Below are 16,887 nucleotides of genomic sequence, written 5' to 3' on the forward strand. Positions count from 1 at the left end.
ACACCCACTGTAATACTTTTATGTAGGCCGCAGCGTCCAATGTTTGCCAGGTATCAGGTGTTAATTTATATCACAAAATGTACTTTCAAATTGTAAGTTATATGTAATGCCAGATTTATATATAAGGGCAGAAGAGAGGAGAGTTTGTGTTAATGCAATGAAAACTAAACTTAGTGTATTTAATTTGATATTGCTATTATAGCTCCTAGAGTTAAAATAAAGTATTCAAATTTATGGATGTATGTAGTGTTTTCAACAGTATACCAACCTTAATAGTAGTGCGTCCTCTCCCCCATAAACTGATAAAGAGCCACTGGGAGCACTGTACACACATTGTTATACACTGTCACAGACAGACACAGATACATACACACAGACACAGTCAGACACACAAATAGTCAGACAGACTAGGTGTCTGAGAAAAAACCTAACTCCACCTCCAGTCTTGAAACTAAAATCATGTGGGGACGTGACAATGTCATCATGTTTATATGAACGCTGTGGGAGGGAGCACAGAACTCTGTGCGAGAGTAACAAATACAATCGTCAGGAACTAGACTAGGGTTGAGCAACACAACATATTTTATAAGATATACATGTAGTCTACCCAAAACATTTCCACATGAAAACTTGTTTCTAGTTTTCCTTTTTGAAACCAAGACAGAACTTTGATTCAACATCTTGATTGTAACAAATTGTCAATCTGTCATTTTTACGTAGAATTAAAAAGTGCTTGTTGGCCAATTTGAAATAAACTATAAATTTAGAGACCATTGTGTTCTCTGTTCACAAATATTTACATGGTAATTCAGGTTATTTTGTACGTGACTTGAACTCAGGGAATCAAGGTGTGATACTTTCATACCAAAGTACACGGTTTACACAAAACACGGAGAGGTTTCGTCTTAGAACTAAACACTTCAACTTTATTACAGTCCGCCATAGTTCGGAAAAAGCAGATGTAACTTCTAATATATCAATACGCCAGTGATAAGGCTACTAATAACTCAGTACTGGTATACGTATCATTGGGTTAACAATAAAGTAGTTCCTAAAATCATCACACAAGGATTGGAGTACGTGTATTCTTGAGCCAAGTAATTAGTATTATTGTAACAGCAAAAATTGCAAAAATATACTCTTGACGCACTTTATAGCCTTGATGAAAAGTGATGAGTGGGTAGAGTGAATGTAGAAAGGTTATTTCCATCTTATTTTTGATTGATTCATCACTTTCACCAATGTCATTTCATAAAAATAGATAATAAGGCCAATTAAAATCAGAGGTGTTAGCTGGCAACCATTACTTCTTCCTCGCACCTTTGTGGGAACGTGTCAATAAAAAAAAAAGATCCTCGTGCAAGTACATGTAAGCGAAAATGACATTATGTCTTGCAGCATCTTGCAGTGTTTTGTGCAAAGCTGAAAGGATGTTTTAATTTCTGAATGAAACATGGTTGCCTTAATTTAGATATTTAGAAACTTGAAGCCAATCTATATAAAGGTTAGGATGTATGATTTGCACTTGCAGCAGAAGAGCTGTTTGTTAGACTAGACTCGGGAGCGTTGTGAGCAGAAAACGGCTGTTTGTTTACCGATATCTACCGCATACTTGTACACGTAGTCTATCTAATATCCTTGTACTGTGTGCCCTCTTCAGCTACATAGGACAAACGTAGTCTATCTAATATCGTAGTCTATCTAATATCTAATACAAAGATATTAGATAGTGTACAAGTATGCAGTAGATATCAGTACAGACAAAACAGCCACTTTCTGCTTGCGACGCTCCTGAGGCTGTGGGAGAGTCTAGTTGTTTGTTTGTTTATTGACAAACACATATGTTGCATCACTATGACGACACTATGTTAAATTCTTATCCATCTCACTTACTTAATAAGTTCATGTCACCCTGTTGAAGTTAGCTGTCTTGTATGACATCAGAGGTTACTTGGGGAGAAAATCTTTTTAAAAAACTTTTGTAAACTGTGCCTTGGAATTCTATCAAAGTTATATTCTGTACAAACATTGTCCCACCTTTAATAACATATTGTAGACTAAGTTTATCCTGTAGTAGTTAAGTCTCAGAAATAGTTGTGGGTTTCCACTATAGTCCTGGCTACAGCAGGACTTCCACGTCACCTGATACAGGATATGTACTTTATGTGGTTGGTATAGATAGCATTTCTAGAGCCAAACTGATATCCTGTTATTGTAAATGATATGTGTTGTACCTGGGATTATACTGTCAGTTTTACAAAGTATGCATAAATTAAGTATGCAGTAACTGTTGTATATTTCCACACCTACTAAAATTTTGTTGAGAACTAGATAGATTTTAACCTACTTAATTGCATTTAACAAAAACACTTTTTGTATCCATGGTAACAGAATGCAAGCGGATTTGCGATTGTGAATCTGATGAAATAGGCAATTATATATTTGCACACACCTTGTATGAAAACTTTGCTGGGGACCTGGTAAATCGGTATCCCTTCAGTTTGGAACTTAGATAGATTTTAACCTTCTTACTGTTGGTAACCCTGGTAACAATGAGGATTTGGAATGGTGAACCCGATAAAGTATGAATTACTACATTTCCACACCTTGTATCATAATTTGTGTTGGAGACCGTGTATATAATAACTGGGAAACTTTGACAAATTTTACCTTAAAAAAATATTTAAAGTGGCCATATGGATGAGGATTGGGTATTTATTTTGGATTTTGAATTTTATAAAATAATTTTATCATGGCTTCCTACTTGAAAAATCAATATGAAACAACATATCCCAAATACCTGGTTGTAACTCAATAAATTGCAAAATACTGATAAATATGTAAAATGTTTGTTATTATACATACAATAACAAACTTTCTACACACTTTAGAGCATTTTGCACTGTATTGAATTACAAACACAGACTTAGTCAATGTTGTTTCACATTGATTTTTCAAGTAGGAAGCCACGATAAATCTGTTTTGTAAATCCAAAATCCAAAATAAATACCCAATCCTCATCCATATGACCACTTTAACTCTTAAGAAACCATAATAAATGGGATATGATTTAATAATAAACATTACGATGTTGTAGTAAAATAATATATGTTATGTACTAGCTAGGCTGGTGTATAGTTATATGTAGTAAATGGGGAAAGCATGTATTTTTAGTTATATTTATGAATATGGCATGTATTTATTAATAAAACAGATTTTGATATGTCAGCAAATTTATGGTTGTCTTTATTTCTACACTGCCTCTTTTCAGTTGCAAGACTCAAAGGTCAGTGAAGTGTAGACTGGAGTAATAATAGAAACAAAAAACTAGATGTTGACGTTTTGACTGATTGACGGTGATAATACAAAGAATGTAATTTGTAATAAAAGAACACAACATTTAAACCTTTTTTTGGTCATTTTAAGTAATTTCATTTTTAAGTAGCTGAAGGAGAAAAAAGTAAACTTCTAATGCATTGAATTGAAGTATCTGTGAAAATTATTACAACTGCTGACATCAGACTGTGAATGAACAGAACTTGTTACAAACAGGGAAAGTAAACAAATGAATTGGATTAATTATATTTGGCTCAGTAAGTTGGAAGAATTAAATACCAAGACTTGGGTAATACATGTCATCATTTGATAAGAACAGTTTTATTGCCACTTTACATAATGGTTTATGTTCACAAACAAATGTCCAGTTCCCCTTGCATTTCATGTACATATAAAGATGCCATAAATTTCACATTTATGATAAAACTATTCTTATCTAAACCATGGTGTAGTACAAGTCTTTGATGTTCCAACATGCTGAGCCAAGTGTTATTAATCCAATTCATTTGTTTACTTCCCATGTTTGTAACAACAGGTTCTGTTCGTCTACGGTCTGATGTCGGCAGTTGTAGCTGTACATATGTAGAGAATTATGTCTTACGACAAAAAAGTGGACCTTGAGTGTAAATTGAATGTTAGTTGTATCAATACACAATTGCAGTGTTCTCCCCCGGTCTTACCCAGACAACATGGTCAATTTGCATATTGTTCTGTTTAATATGCAAATGAACTTCTTTTGTTTAACTACATTTCAAGCATGTTGTTTGACATGCTTAAAAGGTCTTGGGGAGAACACTGTATTGGTAAGGAAAACAAGGTTTCTTCAAAGCATTATATAGAATTAGAAATGAATCTGACCTTCAATGCTGGCGTTGGTGGCGCTGTTCTAATATTCGTCATATTGTATCAGTCAAGTTTGTGTTCTGGTATTTAAATGAACTGTAAATTGACAAGTGTTTTATTTTATGTTTTAATTGCAGTCTGAAGGTAAATTACACAGTTTAGACTACAAGTCAGTGAAATTAGCCAAGAGAGAATCTTTAAAGGTAAGTTATCATTCAGTGTTCGTTCGGGATCGTGGAATTAGTGAGTAATTTCTTTCAAACACCTTATAAATGTGACAAGTGCATCCGTAGGACCCGTAGGAAAAATTGGTCCTCGATGTCCAAAGTCCTAACTGTGGTGGTATAATGACATTGTATTTTGTATTTATTTTATAGGCACAAAAGAAAAATTATAGAAGAGAAAAGAAGAGAGCAACTAAAGAATTATTAAGCACTTTAAAAGACCCATCAGTAGTTGTCCTATCGGGATGGTTAAAGGTAAGCAAACAGTTATGTTATGAAGTAAAACATTGTTATTTTGATGGTGATCTTGAATAACTCTATGTCCCATTCACATTTCCCTCCCCTCACATAGGCTCATTTCAATATGATATTACAATATGATATATGATATCATATCATATGATACAGTAAAAAACGATAATACTCAGTACATTGCAATTTACAAATACAATACAGTACAATACAATACAATACAATGCACTTCTCTACTACAATACATGTACATAATATTTTACATTATTGTCATTAAAGTACAGTATGCTACAGTACTCCAGAGTGCAGTACCTTGCAATACAGTACAGTATAGTACTAGTACAGTACTAGTACAGTGCAGTGCAGTGCAGTACATGTGTACAGTACAGTAAAGGACGGTATAGTACAGTGCAGTGCAATGCATGTGTACACCACACCACACCACACCACACTACACCACACCACACCTCACCACACCACACCACACCACACCACACCACACCGCAATATACTACACTGCAATGCTATGATTTCCAGAACTGATATTTGACCATAGACTAGATCCAGATAGCCCTGAGGCTCCAGCCAACAAATGGAATCAAGACAACATTGGGTTTACTTTGCATATAGTACATTGTATATGGGGTGTTAGAGGCATTGCTAGTATTAATAAACATCACACTCACTCATTAGAATCACTCAAGACAGACTAGAATATCTGCATTCACAGGGTGTACATTGCCTTATTTGAGATGAAAAGTCTGTGAGATTTTGCAATCTGCCTACAGCACAAATTTAGCATGTCTACAGCACTCTATTCACCAATTACATAAAAAAACTAAGCATCAGCTAGGTCAAGAAGAACAATGACAAGGAGAATATATTGTTGATGGTTCTAAGAATCAATAGGACAGTACAATATAGTTACTTTGGAATGGTAAATTGGAAACGAATGTGACACGTTGTTTCATCTACTATGCATCTTGATGATGATCACACAATTCAGTATTAATGTCCCTTTTTCCATTTGATGAAAACTGCGAAAAAAAACCCTGTAAGTGGAGTAAGTTGGTATAATTGAACCAATAAAGACACTGCTGTATAAATGATGACCTAGAAAGCCTTAAAGGTATATTAACAAGTATGATGTATGAACATTATTAAAACTCAGTTTTTTGCAAATCAGCTCAATAACAGAATCCCTGTGTAAAATCAGAGGAAAATTATCTCAATTATTGTTCAGACCACGTCAGTTTGATGTAAAGTAGGTTGTGGAGTGTCATCCTATCTTGTCATTTCAGGGGAATATGTTTGAATTCTATCACCAAGTCATTAAAGGCACAGCTTTTCACTTTCAGTTAACTGGGATAGGTAACTGTACATATAGATGAAATGAACAGGTTTTAAGACTGTTTTGGGTTTAGCAATCTCATGTGTTGTCGAAAATATCATTTTAAAGGCAAAGTCCAAACAGAGTTATTTGTGCTTTTAGTATTGTACACATTCAAGTAAAAAGAAGGTTTGGTGATGTAAGCACCATAGGTTTTCCCATAAACCTTTGCAGGAAACCTTCACAAATGGCAGAACACATGTAAAGTGCAGTAAGGTTTCTGTAGAAGATTTCAAAGTTGAAATAGTTACCAAGGTGCTGATATTTGTATTGCCCAAAAATCATGTATAAGTTGATAGCCGTACTTAAAAGCAAGTATCCTAAAGGTAGAAATAAGCTTGGCTGGACTTTTCCTTTTTTGGGGGAAAGGAAGGGGAGATATACAAGGCTAATATATTTCATGATATTGTTGTTGTCACAGGTTAGGGGAACTCTGAAAGGATGGACCAAACTATGGTGTGTACTCAAGCCAGGCTTGATTCTTATTTACAAAAGTTCAAAGGTGAGATATATACCACTAAACTAAAAATGCCAAAAGAGACAATATTTTTTGTCGGCAAAAAGTTCTGATAATTTATTGCTAAACTCTGCATGTGGCAAGTATTTTGAAAAATAGATGTATATATGTCTGATCATTCACGTTTTGATAAATTATTGTTGTAATTATCATAGAAATCAATTATGCAAAGAAAATATTACATAGTAATGATTATTATGTAGGCTATTTCCAAACAGACATCTGTTATTCTTTTATTCTGTCCAAAACACCTGCACTTTTCTGATTGTAGAGTTTTTTGTATATTTTTCTTTTTTCACAGCATGGACAATGGGTTGGAACAGTACTTCTGAATACTTGTGATTTAATAGAAAGACCATCAAGAAAAGATGGTTTCTGTTTCAAGGTCTTCCATCCCTTGGACCAATCAATATGGGCCACAAGGGTGAGTATTATGTAAATTAGTTCTGTTTCAAGGTCTTCCATCCCTTGGACCAATCAATATGGGCCACAAGGGTGAGTATATGTAAATTAGTTCTGTTTCAAGGTCTTCCATCCTTTGGACCAATCCAAGGGTGAGTATATGTGAATTAGATTTGTTTCAAGGTCTTCCATCCCTTGGACCAATCAATATGGACCACAGGGGCGAGTATATGTAAATTAGATTTGTTTCAAGGTCTTCCATCCCCTTGACCAATCAATATGGACCACAAGGGTGAGTATATGTAAATTAGATTTATAGAGTATTATTGATTAATGATTACAATGTATTAATTAATTAATTAGTTATGTAAATTAGATTCATCAGATTCTATATTGCAGAGATAGACCACTATTATCATGCAGTGGACCACCAAAATCTAAAACTGGTGGTCCACATGGACGTCTTACTAATAAAGTCAATTTCAAACCCTGATTGATGTTTGTATGGACTTCCTGACTGATGTCAAAGATCAGTAAATAATTAGGAAAAAAGATAGATTCTCATTGTACAGAAAATCTAATTTTAACTCATTCTTGCAAACCAGAGCTGTTATTTCTTCCGTTACACTTCGAAACTGTCGTTATTAATTTGTCTTTTGTACTAATGTCTAATACAGGGTCCAAAGGGAGAATCCATGGGGTCCATTACTATACCACTGCCAAGCAATTATCTGATATTCCGGGCACCGTCAGAACAAGATGGGAAAACATGGATGGACGCGTTAGAATTATCTCTGAGGTGTTCAAATCTGTTAATGAGGTCCATGAAGGAACATGACAGTAGTACAGGAGGAGATACTAGTGGGGATCTTAGTCAACAATTACAAAGTTTTCTACACGGTGCAAAGGGAATGAACGAGAGTGAGATTGAAAATGTACATTTCAAAGATCAAGGTGGGTGTTAGAATTTTTTGAAATATTTATTATTCATTTGGTTTCAGTTTAATTTTGACATTTTGAAAATGAATGTGTATCTTTCATTTCTCTCTGCAATAAGTATAGATACATTGATTTGTCCAAAGTTTTGAGAACCCTGGTAAAAGAAATTTATTTATTTATTTATTTATTTATTTATAAAAGGCAATGCGTCCATTATTTGGGTTTTCAAGCAATTGCAAAATATAACGAATACAAATTTAAAATACAAATATACGTGACAGATACAAAAATTATGCAACAATATTGAATGCCGAGAGGAGTGGGAGAATGCAGAAGTCATTATATTGATGACTTATTTGCAATGATGGACAGATGTATCTGAAAGGTCGGGAGTGGGCTGACAGGGATTAAATTGCCAAGAGTTTCCCACACAATATACCATAGCTTTGGTAGGGAGACATGGTGCAGTAACTAGGGAACTTGATTTTATGTATTTATCACTCTTTAGGCCTAAAAGAAATAATGTTTGGTTCCGGTTACCTGACCCCACCTACCCTAAGTTTTTTTTTTTACATATTACATATTCAAGAAAAAATAAATAAAATCATGAAAATTGTGAAGTCTCACCAGAAATAGTGGATGTGGAAACTGACATCAACTTAAAAAGACAATATAAAACTGTTCTTCCAATCTGTAATGGCTGTACATCTGATGAGAAGAAACCAATAACACAGAGATCGTACCGAAAACAACGGAAAACATAACTAGCATAACTAGACACTCACTCGCCCATGAAAAAAATTATAGCAAAATACAATAAAAAATCTATCTATACCCACCTATTCTAAAATTAAGCATAATCGGAACTGCACAATTTTTTTTATTAGGCCAACAAACTCACTGGTAACATCATGTCTGCATTTTTTTGTTGATTTATAGAACATGAAGGGATATTTTCAGCTTTTGGTAGTTGTCACTTTTTGCAATAATTTGTATATTTTTCCCCATAATGAAATACACCAAATCTTTACTAAAAGACAGTTAAGAACTTAGGTTTTCTTGGTTAGATTTATGATTGAAGATGAATTTTGTTTTTGATATTTTTGAAGAAATCAAATAAATCATAGTTGTGTGAAACAGCTGTTACCTGTAAAGCTTTAGAAAAAATATATAGAGACATAGATGTTAGAGGTAATGGGTTTTCTTGAAAGAGTGGTTGATAAAGAACTATCAGCAGTGTGTACTGTGAGTTGAGGTTTTCAAGATGTTTGTGAAGATGCGAATTAACTAGTTTGTGCATCTGTTATAGATAGGTTGTATTGAAAGTAATATTACGACAAAAACTTGTAATCAAAGGTATTGCTTTGGATTGTATGTCAGAGTGAATGGTTACTGACTTTAGGTTCATAGCTATGAATGAAAATTTCTACTGAAAACGAATCTGAAGTTTTCACTGACATCTTGTCAGCATCATCAGGGGTGTACTTCAGTTTTGTTGGTATCACAATGATCTCACTAGAGGGCACTGTTCATTCATAAATCAAAAACTGATTTTGCACTGTTGACTTTCCAAGCTAATGTGAAACTAGATATTTCTGTTGACGGATAATTGTAAGCAGTTTGTGAAAACCTATGGCTTGTTGTATGATGTGTTTGAAGAAATGGACTTGATGTTTGTCTGTGGCCACTCCTACAGCAAATTACATTTCCACAACGACTGGAGACTAATTTTGAAGGCAGCCGCAAACCAGAAACAAGATGCATACTGTGCCATAAACTGCCACAGCTGAAGTGAAAGTTTAAATATTTGTGATACATATAAAGAGTTAACCATTGTGGTGTCCAAAAGTAAAGTTCAAGGTTATATAAACATTATCTTATATGTGGTTGAGACTTGGCTGTCCGGTCATGTGATTAATCAGGTGACCTGTGTATTGAAACCAGATATAGTTTTTGATGTACTTTCATTTCACTCTGAAAGTTGTAGTGCAACATGTTAATTAGTTTTGAAGGTTAGATCATGTGACTAATCAGGTGATGTGTCTGTTGAAAACTAACATAGTTCTGGTATGTTTTCTACTTCCACCCTGTCAGGTCTTGACGAACCAGAACATGATGATGACGACAAAGAAAATGAACTAGAGAAAGAAAAAGAGAGTGAATCTGACATAACAGAAGAAGAGGATGAGATAGAAGAGATGCAAGACATGACACATGTAGAGACAAACTATGTACCAGAGAACAGAGAAGATTTAGGACAGGTACGTACTCAGGTAGAGATATGGAGGAGTCATGATGATCCAATGATTACAGTGGTTGGCTCACAATCTGCAAGTTATTGGTTCAAGTCTCCCTGATGTCATTTGTTTCTGAATGACTAAACACTTAGGCAAGAATTGAACCACGGTTGTATCCCAGCCAAACCAGCTGCATAGTGGGGGGACTCGGGACCTGGTAGGATAGGATCATGACGGTTAAATGATTACAGTGGTTGTCTTGGAATCTGCCAGTGGTCAGTTCAAATCTCACTGATGTCATTTGGTTTTGAATGGCTAAAGTACTTTGGTAAGATTCGAACCATAATTGTGCCTTAGTCAGCCCAGCTGTACATGCAATCAAACTCTCTTGTGAGTATTTTCATTCAAGTAAAAAATATAAACTCTGTGTATCATTGTCTTTTCTCAGGAGTTTAACCAAGTGGATACGATAGCTGATGAAAATAAAAGTATAGTGTGGATGTTAATTAAACAAGTCAGACCAGGAATGGATCTGTCTAAAGTTGTCTTGCCAACGTTTATCTTAGAGCCAAGATCATGGCTAGATAAACTCTCAGATTATTGTTATCATGCTGACTATGTCTCAAAGTAAGTGGACAATTTTCTTGTTGAGAGAGAGAGAGAGAGAGAGAGAGAGAGAGAGAGAGAGAGAGAGAGAGAGAGAGAGAGAGAGAGAGAGAGAGAGAGAGAGAGAGAGAGAGAGAGAGAGAGAGAGAGAGAGAGAGAGAGAGAGAGAGAGAGAGAGAGAGAGAGAGAGAGAGAGAGGAGGGGGGGAGGGAGAGAGAGACAGACAGACAGACAGAGAGTGAAGGAGGGGGAGGGAGACAGACAGACAGAGAGTGAAGGAGGGGGAGGGAGGGAGGGAGACAGACAGACAGATACAGATAGGTCATGAGAGAGAGATTGCATTAACACCCAAAACTTGCCATCATTAGAATACTAGATTTCCAAAGATTTGAAGTCATAACAGTACATTATAATAATTGTATCATTTTCTTTGTCAGGGCTGTAAAAGAACATGATCCATTCAGTCGGATGAAACAAGTCTTAAGATGGTATCTTGCAGGGTTTTATAAGAAACCAAAGGTGAGTTGACAATATAAGGAACAGTTATCAAATTAATCAATAATATGTACCTATGGCAAGGTGCCCATTCTGGAAGTGTCTCGGATGGGGTGTACCTCACCTTATAAATGCTCGTATGAATAATGAACAATTGCAACCCAAGGTGCGGATTCACATGCCGAAAACAGCAGGTGACCAATCAAGAGAGAGAGAGGAATCTAGGCTCACACAACATACCAATAGTGTACGGGTGTACTAGTGCACATAATGATATGTAACGTTTCAATAGTGTTGTGAAGTTCGAAGCACTTCGTTAAGATTTGTGAAGAAGTTATTGTTTCCATTAGTTCAAATCAGTAATCAACGGAATTCGTAAAAGTTAGTCACTGGAAGAAAAATAATAAAAAAGTCTGTCTTCATTACAGGGTGCCAAGAAGCCTTATAACCCAATACTTGGAGAAACATTCCGATGTATGTGGCCAACACCAACTACTGGTAGTAAAACATACTATATAGCTGAACAGGTAGGTATTAAATCGTAAATAAAAAGGAAAGAATTTCAGATACTGCCACTAGATGGCTACATTCCATCGTGTGTTGCCTTCGCCAACTACTGGTAGTAAAATGCCGAACTGATATGTATGTAGTGATGTGTTTTAAATAAAAAGGAAAGAATTGCAGACACTGTGACGAGGGCAGTATTCGACGATATGTGGCCTCCTCCCAATTTTGATTGTAAAATGTACCATGTTGCATATGAAAAGCAAAGAATTTCACCGCAATCGGTAGTATGGTCATTCACTGCGACCTTCACTGAGTACTGGTTTTGAAATTAACTATATTACTGGACAGGTATGAACAGATACAAAAGGCAAAACATTTTTACCCATTGCGATGAAAATCCAGTTTACAATATCTAAAACTTTTTGGTTTGTCTCTAGGTATCTCACCATCCTCCCATCTCAGCCTTCTATGTGTCAAATCGTAGAGATGGGTTTTGTATCAGCGGAAGTATTCTTGCCAAATCTAAATTTTATGGTAACTCCATAGCTGCAATCCTGGATGGTACAGCTAAGCTATCAATGATTACTAGAGGTGAAGATTATCTGATTACCATGCCATATGCTTACTGTAAAGGTAAGGTTATCTGATTACCATGCCATATGCTTACTGTAAAGGTAAGATTATCTGATTAACATGCCATATGATTACTGTAAAGGTAAGACTATCTGATTACCATGCCATATGCTTACTGTAAAGGTAAGATTATCTGATTAACATGCCATATGCTTACTGTAAAGGTAAGATTATCTGATTAACATGCCATATGCATACTGTAAAGGTAAGGTTATCTGATTACCATGCCATATGCTTACTGTAAAGGTAAGATTATCTGATTACCATGCCATATGCTTACTGTAAAGGTAAGATTATCTGATTACCATGCCATACACTTACTGTAAAGGTAAGATTATCTGATTACCATGCCATACACTTACTGTAAAGGTAAGATTATCTGATTACCATGCCATACACTTACTGTAAAGGTAAGATTATCTGATTACCATGCCATATGTTTACTGTAAAGGTAAGATTATCTGATTAACATGCCATATGATTACTGTAAAGGTAAGATTATCTGATTACCATGCCATACACTTACTGTAAAGGTAAGATTATCTGATTACCATGCCATATGCTTACTGTAAAGGTAAGATTATCTGATTACCATGCCATATGCTTACTGTAAAGGTAAGATTATCTGATTACCATGCCATATGCTTACTGTAAAGGTAAGATTATCTGATTACCATGCCATATGCTTACTGTAAAGGTAAGATTATCTGATTACCATGCCATATGTTTACTGTAAAGGTAAGATTATCTGATTACCATGCCATATGCTTACTGTAAAGGTAAGATTATCTGATTACCATGCCATATGCTTACTGTAAAGGTAAGATTATCTGATTACCATGCCATATGCTTACTGTAAAGGTAAGATTATCTGATTACCATGCCATATGCTTACTGTAAAGGTAAGATTATCTGATTACCATGCCATATGCTTACTGTAAAGGTAAGATTATCTGATTACCATGCCATATGCTTACTGTAAAGGTAAGATTATCTGATTACCATGCCATATGCTTACTGTAAAGGTAAGATTATCTGATTACCATGCCATATGCTTACTGTAAAGGTAAGATTATCTGATTACCATGCCATATGCTTACTGTAAAGGTAAGATTATCTCATTACCATGCCATATGCTTACTGTAAAGGTAAGATTATCTGATTAACATGCCATATGCTTACTGTAAAGGTAAGATTATCTGATTACCATGCCATATGTTTACTGTAAAGGTAAGATTATCTGATTACCATGCCATATGCTTACTGTAAAGGTAAGATTATCTGATTAACATGCCATATGCTTACTGTAAAGGTAAGATTATCTCATTACCATGCCATATGTTTACTGTAAAGGTAAGATTATCTGATAAGACATAAGTGATAAACATTGCTATACTTTTACAGCGCAGTAGACACAGGCTTCTCCTGAAAAAAATACACATGGACTTGATGATTTTAATGGCTTCAATCGTTTACTTTCGAACAGATAAGCAACATGGTAATTTGTCTACTTTTACATACCCACTGTGCGTGACACCACTATAATTGTTCAGTTTGCATTTGGAGTTTTCTGAGTGTGTAAAAACATCATGTACCATGAATGAAACACCAAGGCAATGTCATTTCATCTGTAACACTTGTACCAAAAGTATTAAACCATCAATAGTCAATACATGTTTGTAGGGTTGCCAAAAAAAAGGATATTTAGTCCTGTTTTGCCAAATTCTAGCGTTTTTGTGTACTAACAAATATCCCCCACAGTAGAATGAGGATTAAGATGTGGAATTCTTTGTTTTCAGGTATATTATATGGTACATTAACTATGGAGTATGGGGGTAAAATTGCTATTGAATGTGAGAAGACAGGATATAAAGTGGATATGGAATTCAAACTAAAAGTAAGTCATAACATCTCACTGATCACCCCTCACCTGCCTCCCACACCCCACCACACCCCCAACCCCAAACCCATATAGCACTATCAGGTCAGCATATATAAAAACAACATATTGTTGTGATGTTCATAAAAGTCATTATAATTAACACAGACAGTTTTCAGTAGAGGTGTGCTTTTGCTAAAGCAACATATGATAAACATTTCTTGTTAGTCCCCCTCCCCTTTCAGCAGTATTTAGATTGGATAGTGGCATGTATGTGGGGGTGGGGGTGGGGCGGGAGGAGTGTCTTCTATAAAAATTCATTAAGTGCTTCCAGAATAACTAATGAGAAGAAGTCTCATTTATATGTGTTGTAACTGTGTAAGAAAAACAAGAACACATACACCAACAAAGAGAGGATGGAAAGCTATAAAAATATAACAAAATACAATCACACTAATATTTCATTGTGTCAAAAAACTGTTTTTTTCATGTCATAATTATATAGTTTCATAGTATGGAAAGACATTACTTCATTTATTAATGATATACAATGTTATTCCCCCTTTCAGCCACTCCTAGGGAGCAGTGATAGTGTCAATCATATCGTGGGTAAAATCAAACTTGGTAAAGAAACAATAGCTAACATAGATGGCAGATGGGTAAGTACCACTTTGACCTTTAACCTTGTATCCCTTGGGGTCATAGTTCAAGAAACAACCCATTTGACCCTTGAACTCTGAAGACACTTTCCAAATTGATACATCTACTTTGACATCTGAGTTCACAGTTTGGTGAAAAACTGACCTTTGACCTTAGGAGACTGTTTGACTCTGAGGTCCCAGTTTATTCAAATTATTTTGACCTTAAACCATGAGGACAATTTCAGGAAATAGCCTTGACCTTTGACCACATAAAATTTAGTGAAATCATTTGAAATAACAGTAATAATGATGAATATCGTACTTCCTTATTTATATCGTGTCATATAACCAATCATATTATGATATACATGGACCAATTAATTTGTACATATACTTGCTGTCACTTTTCATATTTACTCAGAATCATTGTCATTTCGTAGTTGTGGATGTAGAACAAGACATAATGATTTAGCAGAGTTAGATGTATAGCAGTATACCGTTTCACCTTGCTTTAGCTAGTAATATTTTTTATAAATCTCCAGTCTATAATAATGTTGTCTTTGATTTGTTACACCAACAGGATGGTGAAGTATATCTGAAGGACAAGAGAACTGGAGTAAGTAGTTGTGTTATCATGGATTGTATGCTCCCCAGGGGAGTTGAGAAAGTGTAAAGGACCATTGTGCTGCCATTGTAAACTTTTCCAGTATATCCCGTTGCTTATTCTTGACAAACTTGATGAGGAAGGGGAATAGGCATTTTACTGTAGTGGCGCTGTTCTATGGAACAATCTACCCCTATACATGAGATCAGCTCCGAACTCATCGATATTTAAAAGACATCTTAAGAATGTAGTCTGGTAATGTGGGTGGATATCTTTTAAAGTACACTGCGTCTGTAACTTTTTGTCCTGGTTTGTCCTTTTTTTTTTCTTTTTTTTTTCTTTTTTTTTTCTGTGTATGTAATCTTGCAACAGGTTCCATTGGGAGAACAGTGCTAATACACTGAAATGGTGTCTGTATATGAAAGATTAATAAATAAATAAATAAATAAATTGGCAAGGAGAGAGGGTGATATAGTACATTTCATATAATTTACTATACATAAACCTATGATGAAAATAGAGATTGCTGCAGAAAAGTAACAATTATGGAATATTGATGGGTGAATTCATGTACAGGGTACTAATCTTCAAATTGTTGATATTTCTTGTAGGAAACTGAACTTTTTTGGAATGTGACAGATGAGGTAATGAGAAGTCGACTTAAACGACACCTACCATGCTGGGATGAAATGGGAGAATGTGAATCCCCTAAGTGAGTAGACATTTTAATAGAATCCCCTAAGTGAGTAGACATTTAAATAGAATCCCCTAAGTGAGTAGACATTTTAGTAGAATCCCCTAAGTGAGTAGACATTTTAATAGAATCCCCTAAGTGAGTAGACATTTTAATAGAATCCCCTAAGTGAGTAGACATTTTAGTAGAATCCCCTAAGTGAGTAGATATTTAAATAGAATCCCCTAAGTGAGTAGATATTTAAATAGAATCCCCTAAGTGAGTAGACATTTTAATAGAATCCCCTAAGTGAGTAGACATTTTAGTAGAATCCCCTAAGTGAGTAGACATTTTAATAGAATCCCCTAAGTGAGTAGACATTTTAATAGAATCCCCTAAGTGAGTAGACATTTTAATAGAATCCCCTAAGTGAGTAGACATTTAAATAGAATCCCCAAAGTTAGTAGACATTTAAATAGAATCCCCTAAGTGCGTAGACATTTTAATAGAATCCCCTAAGTGAGTAGACATGTTAGTAGAATCCCCTAAGTGAGTAGACATTTTAATAGAATCCCCTAAGTGAGTAGACATTTTAGTAGAATCCCCTAAGTGAGTAGATATTTAAATAGAATCCCCTAAGTGAGTAGACATTTTAATAGAATCCCCTAAGTGAGTAGACATTTTAATAGAATCCCCTAAGTGAGTAGAC

General features: G+C 35.1%; 1 protein-coding gene and 1 pseudogene across 6 annotated transcripts in view; one reads left to right on the top strand and one right to left on the bottom strand.

Moving 5' to 3' along the window:
• Positions 1-16,887, top strand: part of LOC144448675 (oxysterol-binding protein-related protein 8-like) — a 129,740-nt gene that overhangs the window by 105,261 nt on the left and 7,592 nt on the right. For all 6 annotated transcript variants that reach the window (XM_078138956.1, XM_078138959.1, XM_078138958.1 and 3 more), the window contains 14 exons: positions 4,317-4,382; positions 4,557-4,658; positions 6,467-6,547; positions 6,864-6,986; positions 7,642-7,918; positions 9,998-10,164; positions 10,589-10,767; positions 11,184-11,265; positions 11,670-11,768; positions 12,186-12,381; positions 14,181-14,278; positions 14,830-14,919; positions 15,482-15,517; positions 16,117-16,217. In XM_078138956.1, coding sequence (XP_077995082.1) covers positions 4,317-4,382; positions 4,557-4,658; positions 6,467-6,547; positions 6,864-6,986; positions 7,642-7,918; positions 9,998-10,164; positions 10,589-10,767; positions 11,184-11,265; positions 11,670-11,768; positions 12,186-12,381; positions 14,181-14,278; positions 14,830-14,919; positions 15,482-15,517; positions 16,117-16,217 — 1,697 coding nt within the window. The remainder of the gene's footprint in view (positions 1-4,316; positions 4,383-4,556; positions 4,659-6,466; positions 6,548-6,863; positions 6,987-7,641; positions 7,919-9,997; positions 10,165-10,588; positions 10,768-11,183; positions 11,266-11,669; positions 11,769-12,185; positions 12,382-14,180; positions 14,279-14,829; positions 14,920-15,481; positions 15,518-16,116; positions 16,218-16,887) is intronic.
• On the bottom strand, positions 16,231-16,758 carry LOC144448594 (uncharacterized; annotated as a pseudogene).

The sequence above is a fragment of the Glandiceps talaboti genome, chromosome 17, assembly GCF_964340395.1.
Source record: "Glandiceps talaboti chromosome 17, keGlaTala1.1, whole genome shotgun sequence".
NCBI classification, from domain to species: Eukaryota; Metazoa; Hemichordata; class Enteropneusta; family Spengelidae; genus Glandiceps; species Glandiceps talaboti.